Source organism: Enhydra lutris, unplaced genomic scaffold, assembly GCF_002288905.1.
Source record: "Enhydra lutris kenyoni isolate GAN:26980312 unplaced genomic scaffold, ASM228890v2 scaffoldscaffold35, whole genome shotgun sequence".
NCBI lineage: Eukaryota > Metazoa > Chordata > Mammalia > Carnivora > Mustelidae > Enhydra > Enhydra lutris.
The window spans coordinates 4534883-4549310 of record NW_019154119.1 but is presented as its reverse complement, the minus strand read 5'-3'; the positions used below and the strand labels follow the sequence as shown (position 1 = coordinate 4549310).

Sequence of the window (14428 nt, the reverse complement as noted above, 5' to 3'; positions counted from 1 at the left end):
CTGAGTCAATTAAGCAGACGACTCTTCATTTCAGCTCAGGTCATGATCTCAGGGTCATGAGACTGAGCCCCAAGTTGGGCTCTGCACACACTGTAGAGTCTGCTTGATATTCTTTCTCTCTCCCTTGGCCCCTCTTCCTACTCACACCAATATGAATTCTCTCTGAAAAAAATAAATCTTAGGGCGCCTGGGTGGCTCAGTGGGTTAAAACCTCTGCCTTCGACTCAGGTCATGATCCCAGGGTCCTGGGATCGAGTCCCGCATCAGGCTCTCTGCTCAACAGGGGCCTGCTTCCTCCTCTCTCTCTGCCTGCCTCTCTGCCTACTTGTGATCTCTGTCAAATAAATAAATAAAATCTTTTTAATAAATAAATAAATCTTTAAAAAATCACGGAGCAAATTTTAAGAACTAAAACTATTAATATGTTAAAAGAAAACAGAATTATTGACAAATTGGTTTACACAATTATTCTCAAGAAACAAAAAATACATATAAAAATAAACTGATATTATGGGTTTCACCAAGATTAAAATCTTATGCTTTTCAAAAATCACAGTTAAGCAACAAAAAAGTGCCAGACTAGTTGAAAATTTTTCAAACCACAGTCCTGACAAAGGGTTTCTCTTGAGAGTACATAACGAAACTGTATGATAGAGTAAGACTTACAATCTGATCTCCCTTTTTTTTTTTTTTTTTAAAGATTTTATTTATTTATTTGTCAGAGAGAGAGAGAGGGAGAGAGAGCAAGCACAGGCAGACAGAATGGCAGGCAGAGGCAGAGGGAGAAGCAGGCTCCCTGATGAGCAAGGAGCCCGATGCGGGACTCGATCCCAGGACAGCGGGATCATGACCCGAGCCGAAGGCAGCTGCCCAACCAACAGAGCCACCCAGGCGTCCCTGATCTCTTTTTTTTAAAGGAGGGATGAAAGATTTTAAGATATTTAACAACAGAAAATATATAAATGGGCAATAACCATATACTAAGATGCTCAATATCATTAGTCATCAGGAAAATCCAAATTAATCCACTACTACAAACCCACTAGAATGGCTAAAGTTACCAAGAACAGCATTACCAAATGTTGGCAAGGATGAAGAGCAATCCAAGTCCTCATACATTACAGGCAGGAACATAAATTGGTACAATCACTTAGAAAACAGTATTAATTAAAACATACATTTACCATAGGATCTAGCCATTCCTCTCTTAGATATTTACCGAACAAAAATGAAAACGCATGTGCACATGAAAATGTATATGCAAATGTCCAGTAGCATTATCACAATAGCCAAAAACAGAATTTAACTAAAGCTCCATCAAATAGATTAACAAATATAATAAATTGTGGTACACACATATACTCTCCCTCCCTCACTCTGTGTGTCCCTCCCTCCCTTCCCAATGAATACTACTCAGAAATGGAAAAGAACAAAATATTAATATATATGACATGGATAAATTTCAAAAACATGCTAAGTCAGGATTAGGCAACTTTTTATGTAAAGAGCCTGAAAGTAAATGTATTTAAATTTTGCAGGAGGCCATACAATCTTTCTCTCGCAACTACTTATTCAACTCTGCTTTTGAAGCACAAAAGTAACTGGATATAATGCAAAAGGTACAAACATAGATATGTTCCAATAAAACTTTACAAAAGCAGGCAAAAGGACAGATTTGGCCCACAGGTCATAGTTTCCTGACCCCTAAACTAAGTGAAAGGAGTCTTCCTCAAGGACACAGTTCACATCTTATAAGCTTCCTAGCACTCACCCAAAGGCTAAGGCCAACTACTAGGTCAGTGAGTGAAAAGAATCCAACATAATCAAATTAAGAAAACTCACCTGTGGATCTGATCTTGTCTGCTGGAGCGAACTGGAGCCAATCCATCTATTTCATCAAAAAATATTATGGAAGGTCTCATCAAATATGCCTAGGATAAAAAGAAAACAAATGTTATTTATATTAGTTTTAACTTTTTATATTTCATTATTGTATTTTCCTAATAGGTAATATAAACAAAAGGTAGAACATACAGCAGCTAAGAAATATACAATAAAAATGAAGTCTCCTTACCAGCCAGTCTCCAACCACAAGCCCTCTCCCAGCAGACAGTTACGGTTCTGTATTTATTCTTCCAGACATGTTGTTTATACACATACACAAAAATGTACTTTTAAAAATATTATTTTATTTGATGCATTTTAAATACAGTATACACACTGCTTTTTTTTTTTATACACACTGCTTTTATCAAATAACACAGTCTATCCATGTAACAATATATTTTAATTAGCTTCCATATAAGCACATGAAGATTGCTTCATTCTTGTTTGACAGTTACAAAATGCCCTAATGTATGGGCGTGCCATGATTAAACTAGTCTCCTATTTGTGGACATTTAGGCTATTTTCAATCTTTTCCTACTATCAACAATGCTTGAATAAGTATTTGTTCATGTATAACATTTTACATAAATATAAACATTATCAATATAATAAATATTAAAAGTGATTTAAATGGCAAATGTCACTTCTAATTAGGCAGATATTTTCAAACTGCTTTCCACTGACGTACCAACTTACCTCCTCACAGGCAATATTTAAGAAACCTCAAAATGTATTATCAAACATCTCAACTTGACTAATTTTTTAGGATAAAAATCTCATTTCATTTTAATTTTTATTTCTTTTTTTTTTTTTTAAAGATTTTATTTATTTATTTGACAGAGAGAGATCATAAGTAGGCAGAGAGAGAGAGAGGAAGGAAGCAGGCTCCCTGCCGAGCAGAGAGCCAGATGCGGGACTCGATCCCAGGACTCTAGGATCATGACCTGAGCCGAAGGCAGAGGCCTAACCCACTGAGCCACCCAGGCGCCCTTAATTTTTATTTCTATTATCAATAAAAATGAGCACTTTTCCTATCTTTAAGAGCCATTTACTGCTCTGTTAATCAAAGTTCTGTTCATATCCTTGCCAATTTTTTTTAAAGATTTTATTTATTTATTTGACAGATCACAAGTAGGCAAAACAGAAGGCAGAGAGAGAGAGAGAAAGAGAGAGAGGAGTAAGCAGGCTCCCCACTGAGCAGAAAGCCCGATGCAGGGCTCAATCCCAGGACCTTGAGATCACGACCTGAGCCAAAGGCAGGGGCCCAACCCACTAAGCCACCCAGGCGCCCCTCGTTTGCCAATTTTTCTATTGGCTCATTGGTCTTTGGCTTAGTGATTTCAAGGAACTACTTATTTTAAAAATTAGACCTCCCTCTGTAAAAGAAAATGCAAAATTTTGTCTGCAAGGGAAACATTTAAATATTTATCTTTTGGTTTTGCTTATGGCATTTTGTTGCAATGCAGAATCTAAAAAGGAAATTTATACAACAGATCTTTTCTTCCATAGCTAGACTCTTCCTATTCTGAGATTAGAAACAAAAACTCTCCAGAGTTTTCTTCCATTACTTTCACAGTTTTCATTTTTCACTCAAATCTTAAATCAAGCAGGAGCTTAACTGAAGGTAAAAAAATATATGTATTAGAGGGGTTCCTGGGTGGCTCAGTGGGTTAAGCCTCTGCCTTCGGCTCAGGTCATGATCTCAGGGTCCTGGGATCAAGCCCCACACTGGGCTCTCTGCTCAGCGGGGAGCCTGCTTCCCCCCACCCCGCCTCTGACTGCCTCTCTGCCTACTTGTGATCTCTCTCTCTCTCTGTCAAATAATCTTTTAAAAAATATTAGATTACAAATGAAAAGTTTTTATACTATATAATTTACTCGATCATTTATGTTTCAGAATTACTTACAGCAAATTCTTAGTTCATAGGATGGTCAACTTACTAAAAACCAGATATAAATTTCCCACTTCTCTCTTATTTCCTCTCTTATTGACATGATATGCATTAAACATCCAGTGTTTTCTAATAATTTTAAATTGGGGGGGGGCAGTGAAGAAGGTCAGAGGGAAGACAAAGAGAATTTTAAGCAGGCTCCATACCCAGTGCAGGGCCCAACGTAGGGCTCACCTCACAACCCTAAGATCATGACTTGAGCCAAAATCAAGAGTTGGGATGCTTAACCAACTGAGCCAGCCAGGTGACCCCTAGTAATTTAAAATAAAGGGCATTTAACTACAGAACTTGGTTTTTGGGGGAAAAAAACTTTATAAAGCTAGAATCATGTAGTAAGAGAAAAACAGTGGAGCCTGGCTGGCTTAGTGAGTAGAGAGCATGGCTCAGTCAGTAGAGCACATGACTCTTGGTCTCCAGGTCATGAGTTCAAGCTCCACATTGGGTGTAAAGAATGACTGATTGATTGATTAAATAGATAAATAAATTTTATAAAAAGAAATAAAGATTTGATCATTACTTTTATATACACAAAACACACAGCTGTTTTTCAGAACTAAAGCCTTACAGAAACAAACTATAGTATATTATGTGTCCGCCACTATGGTAAACACTTTACATACTTCCTTTCTGTGAAATCTCTCAGTAGTCCAGTGAGAATGGTATTATTTCCCATTTTATAGAAGAGGCAACTAAGGATCAGATGTTTTCATGTTATATACTTAATAGTAAAGCCACACGTTAAACATTTTCTGACACCAAAGACCAAACTCTTTTTTTTTAAGATTTTATTTATTTATCTGAAAGAGAGAGAACATAAGCTGGGGACAGGCAGAGGGGGAGGTGATGGCAGAGGGAGAGAGAGAAGCAGACTCCCCGCACACCAGGGATCCCAGATCCCAACATGGGGTCCATCCCAGGACTCTGGGATCATGACACAAGCCAAAGGCAGAGGCGTAGCCAACTAAGCCACCTAGGCACCTCCAAAGACCAAACTATTAGCCAATATATTATACCTCCTTTATTTCTTTTTTTTTTTTAATATTTTATTTATTCATTCGACAGAGATTACGAGTAGACAGAGAGGCAGACAGAGAGAGAGAGGGAGGGGGAAGCAGGCTCTCCGCCGAGCAGAGAGCCCGATGCGGGGCTCGATCCCAGAACGCCGAGATCATGACCTGAACCAAAGGCAGAGGCTTTAACCCACTGAGCCACCCAGGCGCCCCATACCTCCTTTATTTCATTTAGTGTATAGATCATGCCCTTAATTTAAGAATGTGGACTCTTTCATTTAAAAAGACAACAGTGGGGGTGGCTGGGTGGCTCAGTGAGTTAAGTGTCTGCCTTTGGCTTAAGTCATGATACTGGGGTCCTGGGATCGAGCCCCATATCAGGCTCCCTGCTCAGTGGGGAGCCTACTTCTCCCTCTCCTCCCTGCCTGTGCTCTTTATCGCTCGCTCTCTATCAAATAAATAAAATATTTTAAATTTTTAATAAAAAATGAAATCAATAAATAAAAAGACAGTAATGGGAGCATCTGGGTGGCTTAGTTAAGCGTCCGACTCTTGATTTCATTCAGCTCAGGTCATGATCTCAGGGTTGTGGGATCAAGCCCTATGTCATGCTCCATGCTCAGCAAGGAGTCTGCAGGAGATTCTCTCCCTCTGACTCTCCCCTCAACACCTGCTTTCAATCTTTCTCTCTCTCTCTCTAAAATAATAAATAAATCTTAAATTTTTAATAATGACTATCAGCAATATTTTAGAAAAGAGAGCATCCCAACTACTCTTACCTACTTACCCACAAAGAAAACTATGAAACAGAAATAAACCAAATTTCGATTTTTTTTTTAAGATTTTATTTATTTATTTGTCAGAGAGAGAGGAGCGAGAGTGAGCATAGGCAAACAGAGTGGCAGGCAGAGGCAGAGGGAGAAGCAGGCTCCCTGCCAAGCAAGGAGCCCAATGCGGGACTCAATCCCAAGATACCGGGATCACGACCCAAGCTGAAGGCAGCTGCTCAACCAACTGAGCCACCCAGGCGTCCCCCGGATTTAGATTTTAAAAAGCATTAATTTATGCCATAGTTTTGAATGAAACCAACAGACATTCCTATTCCCAGCATGAAGGAGCTAAAAGCATATTATATAGCCCTGTCAAAAATTTAAAATTAAGTCACTGGACAATATACCAGCATTCCCAAACTAATTCTTCTTTCATCTACCAATACTGCTCTATATTTGTATTTTTCAAATATTAGTAAATTTTCTTCAAGCAAACTGTTTCACTTCCCAATAGATACTGAACACCTTGAAGGCAAAAACTGTACCCTATTCCTCCTTCTACTCCCATTATCTATCTAGAACATGGGAGTTTCTCATACTAACTAAAAATAATATTTGAGGGCCCCTGGGTAGCTCAGTCAGTCAAGCATCTGCCTTTGGCTCCAGTCAAGACCCCAGAGTCCAAGGATCAGGTTCCACATCAGGCTCCCTACTCAGCAGGGAGTCTGCTTCTCTCTCTGACCCTCCCCCTCTTGTGCTTTCTCTCTCTCTCTCAAATAAATAAAACTTAAAAAAATAATAATAATAAATTTTAAAATGAATAAAAAGAATATTTGAAGTGCTTTACCAATTACAAAGGACTTTGATACACATGAACTCAAGTAATGACTACTCAAAGATTGCTTACTGAAAATTTTTTAATTTCATGTAATTTCCTTAGATATAATGAAATTAAAGTTGCATTGCCAAATATGAATGATATCCTTCACTAGTTCAAATAATCAAAAGTGAATTTATAACAAGACTAAGTTAATAAAAGTCTTACGAAATAATATTGTTAAAGCTATAGTAATTTTTAAAAAAATGAAGACTGTCTACATGATATTCAGTCACCTAACCCTGCCTTTTGAAAGCACTCATTACTGGGGTGCCTGGGTGGCTCAGCCAGTTGAATGTCTGACTCTTGGTTTCCGCTCAGGTCATGATCTCAGGGTTGTGGGATGGAACCCCACATCGGGCTCTGCACTTAGTGCAGTCTACTTGGGATTCTCTCCCTCTGCACCCCCTCCCTGCACACACACTCTCTCTCTCTCTCTCTCTCAAAATAAAGAAAGAAAGAACATTCGTTACTGAATTCTCCTAGCACCATATTTACAGCTCATGAAAATAATACACTGCTCTGTGAGATTTCTTGCACAGATATTTAACTTCTTATGCTTATTCTATTTCCTCAATTAGATTAAAACCTAATAACATGTATGTTATACTCCAGGTTCTCAAAAGCACCTAACAAGGTATTATATGCCTACTAGCCACCTTAATAAATGGTTTGTGAATCATCTTAAGTTAGTACTATTTAAACTGCTATTAAATACATCTAAAGCATACAAATTCAGATTATTGATCCCGAATTAAAAATACTGATTGGAAATATGACTCCTTATGAACAGTTTATGTTTACAGACTAAATATAACAAATATTCTATTTTAAAGAAGATACTCATATAAGCTGATTTCACTTACCTGATCAAAAAGAAGCCGAAGTTGCCGTTCAGATTCACCAACCCACTTGCTCAGACAGTCTGCTCCTTTTCGCATAAAAAAAGCGACCTTTTTGTCTCCTTGACTGCACTCATTAGCTAATGCTCTGGCAACCAAGGTTTTACCTGTGCCAGGAGGGCCATAAAACAAACAGCCCCTAAAGGAAAAAAAGAGTCAACAGAAGTAAGGTAATGCTATCACCACCACTAATAATGAACACAAAAGGATGCATCACCCATATAAATTTGTACTAATATATATGATAGCTATTACGCACCAGGAAAGCTTCCTTGTAGTATAAAGACAAAAGTTTCACTTTGCTGAGAGCGTTCATGGATGTTTTCAACAATAAAACTTTGGTAGGCAAATCAGAGAAAAGAGTAATTTGGCTGACATAAGAAAATTTTAAATGTGTTCTCCCTGTGACCCAGAAATTTCTTATCTTAGAATGTAGCATATAGAAAGACTCAAAAGAATATAATATAGATAGTAAATGGATGTTCCAAAAAACATTAATTCTAACTGTAAAAAACTGAAAAAATTTAAGTGCTATCTATTAGTAATGCACAGATAGGGGCACCTGGCTCGCTCAGCCAGGGGAGCATGCGACTCCTGATCTTGGGGTTGTGAGTTCGAGCCCTGTGTTAGGTATAGAGATTACTTAAAGTCTTAAAAAAAAAAAAAAAAAAAAAAAAAAACCTTAAAAAAAATAAGGTACAGATAAATACACTGTTACATCCATAAAACAAAATACTACTAAAATGTCAAAAAGAATGATACACACATTATTGATATGGGAAGGTGTCTAGAATATACTGTAGAGTAAAAAAGGATTATATAAAGGTATTACTGAATAATTTCACCTATATTAAATGTTTATATGTGCTTAATATAGACAAAATATAAACTTAACATACACATACATGTATAAAATAAGCCTTTATATAAAAAATATACAAAACTGGGGCGCCTGGGTGGCTCAGTTGGTTAAGCAACTGCCTTCAGCTAGGGTCATGATCCTGGAGTCCCGGGATTGAGTACTGCATCCAGCTCCCTGCTCAGCAGGGAGTCTGCTTCTCCCTCTGACCTCCCCCCTCACATGCTCTCTCATTTTCTCTCTCTCCCTAATAAATAAATAAATAAAATTTTTTAAAGATTTTATTTATTTATTTGACAGACAGAGATCACAAGCAGGCAGAGAGAGAGGAGGAAGCAGGTTTCATGCCAAGCAAAGAGCCCGATGCGGGACTCGATCCCAGGACCCTGAGATCATGACCTGAGCTGAAGGCAGAGGCTTTAACCCACTGAGCCACCCAGGCGCCCCTAAATAAAATATATTTTTTTTAATTTTTTAAAATATATACAAAATTACTCATCTCTAAAGAGTAAGTTTACCCTCCACATATAACACTTTCTGCTTATCTCTTTCCATTTTGTTTCAGCTTCTTCCATAGCTATATTACTTTAATGACTCTGAAAATAATAATTATGCTTAAAATTCAAGTTATATCTACAAAAAACAAACAAATTGCTTTTGTGATTTTAAAAAGCCACTTCAGAATTATAAGCCACATTTTTAATCTACTGATTAATGGAATAGAGGATGACTCTAACAAGATTTACATCCTGAAACAGATGGAAAATGAAAAGGAATATTTAGCAGTTTAAACCTAACAGTCTATATATACATCTTCAGAATATTTTATTTCGCCCTATTTCCTTTAACGTAATTTCTAGCCTTTTTTCAGCCTAGCTATTTTATTATCAAACACAATCTGATCATAAAAATAAATATCAAGCTTACCATTTCAAAACTACCCCATCATCAAGTCAAAGAAACACTTAATTGAAATTGTGTTTCCAAAGATTAAACAACATAAAGACTCAAACTCAATGTTATTAGGAGGCCAAATTAAAGAAAATCCATTTTGGCAATCCACTTGTATACTCAAGGCCTGCATAAAGATTTGTATCTTATGACTGACTCTTAAATGCTAAAATGTGAACTTCAAGAATACACTCAGTACCAAAGACTTTGAATATTAAATAATAAAATTTCATTCTTAATTCTCATTGTTAGAACACATCAAATAAATACAGATGAAATACTTCTAATCATTTACTAACTGAAATTTAATAAATCAACAGTAGTTACAATAATAAATATCTAGACCATTACTTACCTCGGAGGCTGGATCTTAAACTTTTCAAAAATTTCCGGATATAGAAGTGGGAATACTACCATTTCCTTTAGTGCATGAATATGATGGCTCAATCCACCTATGCTATCAAACCGCACCTTGGGAAGAAAGGAAAAAGTTTAATATAAAATAATTTTAACTGCTTACAGAATTTTTAAAATTTGAAATAGTCTTATGATTCAGAAATATATGCCTTCAGTGGGTACTACAAAGAATTACACATTTGAAATGTGGAAAAATAAATTTAGCAGTAAAATTCAAGTTTACATTTCAATTCAGCTAAGTAAAGCTACCCTTCTTTAATCTCCTAGCAACTAAGGACAAGATTAATAGCCAATCTAACACTTTAATGGATATCTATAGGAGATGATAAGTTGTAGTCACACTCTAGTATTTTAAATGCCTTTCAAAATACCATCTATCACATATACTCTTAGCAAGCGCAATAATGTCCACAAGGGAATAAAAACTGATTTAGAAGTTGGGTGAAAAACATCTTAGCTACTACAATGGTCTGTGACACTCCAAAGCTAAACTTTACATAACCAGGTTTTTGGGGTTTTTTTAAGATTTTATTTATTTGACAGAAAGAGATCACAAGCAGGCAGAGAGGCAGGCAGAGGGAGAGGGGGAAGCAGGCTCCCCACTGAGCAGAGAGGCCGATGCAGGGCTCGATCCCAGCACCCTGGTATCATGACCTGAGCCGAAGGCAGAGGCTTTTACCCACGGAGCCACCCAGGTGTCCCAACCAGATTTCTTCTTTATTTTTTGTAAAGATTTACTTATCTGAGAGAGAAGAGAGAAAGTGAGGGGAGGGGCAGAGGGAGAGAATCTCAAGCAGACTTCTTGCTGATGAGCACAGAGCCTGACATGGGGGCTCTATCTCATGACCCATGAGATCATGACCTGAGTGGAAATCATGAGTCAGACTCTTAACTGACTGAGCCACCTAGGTACCCCATACCTAATAGACTTTGTAAAATAAAAATTGTATAGAAAAAAGCACTTGAAGGAAATACTGCCAAAATATTAACAGTGATTGCCTCTGAGTGCTGGATTAGGGCAGATTTCTTCCCTTGTATCTATTAACGGTACTTGAAAATGTTTCACAATGAAATGTTACTATATTAAAAAAAATAATAATCTGGAAAAATAAATGCAGAGTTTAACAGAAACATTCTAAGAGAAACTATATTTTCTTATATACGTTATCAAATTTTAAAGAAATACTCTTACTGAAGGGCAGAGACATCTAAAATTGACTAGATTCAAGAAAGTAAGGTGCTGGTAAACCAAATAACCAAAGATCATTAAGTAAGGTACTCTGAAGAGCACCTGGGTGGCTCAACTGGTTAATCTCAGGGTTGCGGGATCAAACCCTAACCCCCCCCCCCCCCACCCCCCTCGGGCTCCTCGCTCAGGGCAGAGTCTGCTTGAGATTCTCTGCCCTCCTCCCGTCCCCCTCCCCCAACTCATGCTCACTCACACTCTCTAAAATAAATAAATAAATAAAATATTTTTTTAAAAAAGATTAAGGTCCTCTGAGAATATGAGACTGTGAATTCAATATTCTAAATATGGCCCTCAATTATTTTCTAAATAAGGTCCTCAATTAAAAAATATTTTCAGATTGGAGATAGCTAACATTTCATTTTGAAATATTATACAACTACATTTCATAACTTAAGTTTCTCATATGAGAATCAAATTATGTCATATAGATAGGCTTATGGAACAAAATTAAAAAATAGAAAATACAATCTTGGTTATGCAGTAAACTTATTCCAAAATATTTCCCCCCAAAAGATTATACTAACAGTAAGAAGCTACTATATCCTCTACATCTTGTCACACTTTTCATACTACATACTTTTTTCCCCCGGTACGATAATCCATTCCCATAGCGATCTCAACTATCTTTATACTGGGGACCCATATCTGAATTTCTAGATATTTCTCCTTAATGCCAAACCTAAATAATTAATTTCCTACAAATTACTTCCATTTGTGATGTGCCACTGACACCTCAACATGTCTACAACTAACTAAATTATCTTGACTCCTTAAAATATATTCTTCTTGTAATGTTCCCTACCTCTGGAGGCTCCCTACCTCCCTAAGCCAGAAACTCAGGTCATATATTCAACTTGTTTCTCTCCCTCATTCGCCAAAAGCAGTAAATCCAACCAATTCATCAAACTTGAATTCTCTCCTGAATTCTGTCAAATCCACCTATTTCTTCTTTCCGTCATTACCCTACCATCACCATTACTCCTAATTACTATGTTACAACTACGTCTAAGCCAGTTTCCCTAATGCCAGCCTTGCTTCCCTCAAATTCACTAACTACAACATAGACAGAGTATTTCATCTACAATGTAAATCTGATCATGAAATCTAAGTAGCTTTAACAATGCCCCACTACATACCACAATTTATGGGGCCTTGCCTTATTTGTCAGCCTCATTTCCTACCCATTTTTTATTATATATGCCAGTAACACTGAAATGGTTTAAAAAAAAAAAACAACAACAACTTGAGTAAACAACACATGGTACCAGAGTGCTAGGTTTCAAATCATATGCATCAAAACACTAATAATAGTGATATCTGGGTTTTTATTTTTATTGTGTTGACTTAGAAACAAGAAGTAACATGTTTTTAAAAAGCTCATTCTAGAAAACCATTTACAAAACTTACTGATTTATCAATGTTCATTGGGTCAACATCAGCCAAGCTTGCACCCACTTTGACACGTTCTCGGAGAATACCACTAGCTAAATCTTCTGCTCTGAAGTTCACAGGCAAACACCTGAAATTCATAAAAATCCAAGTAGAGAACATTAGAAGTTTTACATTTTTTTTTCTTTTAAAGATTTTATTCATTTCATTTGACAGACAGAGATCACAAGTAGGCAGAGAGGCAGGCAGAGAGAGAGAGAGGAGGAAGCAGGCTCCCTGCCGAGCAGAGAGCCCGATGCGGGGCTCGATCCCAGGACCCTAGGATCATGACCTGAGCCGAAAGCAGAGGCTTTAACCCACTGAGCCACCCAGGCGCCCCAGAAGTTTTACATTTTTAACATCAAAATAAGTGTAAATCTTTTTTTTTTAAATAAGTGTAAATCTTTGACACATTTTCATCTTTCTCCTTTTTCTGAAAACCCAGAAAACAACAAGGATTTCATATTTTTAAAGTACTTTTCAACTTTCAAGGCTAAAAATAAATGTATTCACTAGACAAAACAAACAAGATCACTAATCTATTTATCCGTCCAAAGAACCCAACCTATTCCACCTTAGAAAACAACATATGATACTGGATATTATACAAGTATAAAATTAAAATAGATCTACTATGTGTATATTACATACAGTATTAAATAAACTCAAACCTTATTATAATATTTATATTTGTCCTCAGGTATTATGTGGGTATGTCTACATGATTAAGGAAATTTCTTTCTCTTTAATTCAAAGGAAACAATTTTAGATCACTTTTGAGCAAACTAACCCTTGTCTTCTGCGTAACTACCTTAAAAATGATCTTTAGCCACCTAAAATCTTATTTAATTTTACTCCCCCTAAGAAAATATAATCTACTTCCTCTTTTTATCTTGTATAAAAACCAAAAAGATGACATAAATAACCTCAAAAGAAGTATAGTTTCTTTCTTTTTTTTTTTTTTTAAAGATTTTATTTATTTATTTGACAGAGATCACAAGTAGGCTGAGAGATAGGCAGAGAGAGAGGAGGAAGCAGGCTCCCAGCTGAGCAGAGAGCCCGATGCGGGGCTCGATCCCAGGACCCCGGGATCATGAACTGAGCTGAAAGCAGAGGCTTTAACCCCTTGAACCACCCAGGCACCCCAGAAGTATAGTTTCTATAACGAATGTACTTTTCACTCACATTTCTGAATCCTAACTTAGCATTAAAAAAATATTTCAAAAAAAAAAAAAAAATACTTCCAAACCAAGTATCAGAATAGTTCACATTAAAAAGGCATTAAATTGTTTTATTTAAACTTAGATTTTGGGCCACCTGAGTGGCTCAATGGGTTAAGTGTCTGCCTTTGGCTCAAGTCATGATCCCAAGGGTCCTGGAATCGCGCCCTGCCTCGGGCTCCCTGCTCAGCAGGGAGCCTGCCTCTGACCCTGCCTGCTGCTCCCCCTGCTTGTGCTCTTGTGTTCTCTGAAAAATAATAAAATCTTTTTTTTAAATTTTGAAATTAAAAAAATAATAAACTTAGATTTTTTTGTCTTCTCTTACATTTTATTTCCATCATCCACATGAGGAATTATTTTCAGCATAAAATCTACACCAATCCAAATTTGTTTCCAAGACCAACTAACTGAAAATTTGGTATTTCTACAATAGATATATAATGCCAAATTATAGAAATACTTTGCTAAACATAAGTTTTCTAAATATAACTTATCTCTACTGGTATAAATATAAGCTAGAAAATTAACTCAAGTTTTAAAGAAAAAATTTTCATTTGACATTCTAATTACTTACTAGACAAAATACTGGTTCTCTCACCCAGTGAAAACTCCTGAGGTTTTTGTGAGCCACATAATAAACAGTCATTTGCCCTAGGTAGGCAAAGACTACCAGATGGCACTCACTGAACCAAAACAAAACAAATTTTCCAATAAAATGGAAGGGCTCCTGAGACAATTTTATTAGAAATCAAATCAGGGGCCCTTGGGTGGCTCAGTCAGTTAAGTGATGGTCATGATCTTGGGTCATGATCTCAGGGTCCTGGAATCAGCCCTGCATTAGGCTCCCTGCTCAACAAGAAGTCTGTTTTTCCCTCTCTCTCTGCCTCTCTCCCCCTACTCAAGATC

General features: G+C 36.8%; 1 protein-coding gene across 3 annotated transcripts in view; it reads right to left on the bottom strand.

The window, feature by feature from the left end:
* LOC111154089 (ATPase family, AAA domain containing 2B) overlaps positions 1–14428 on the bottom strand; it is a 156874-nt gene that overhangs the window by 93248 nt on the left and 49198 nt on the right. For all 3 annotated transcript variants that reach the window (XM_022513459.1, XM_022513458.1, XM_022513460.1), the window contains 4 exons: positions 12282–12393; positions 9564–9679; positions 7363–7537; positions 1843–1931 (listed from right to left, as the gene is read on the bottom strand). In XM_022513459.1, coding sequence (XP_022369167.1) covers positions 1843–1931; positions 7363–7537; positions 9564–9679; positions 12282–12393 — 492 coding nt within the window. The remainder of the gene's footprint in view (positions 1–1842; positions 1932–7362; positions 7538–9563; positions 9680–12281; positions 12394–14428) is intronic.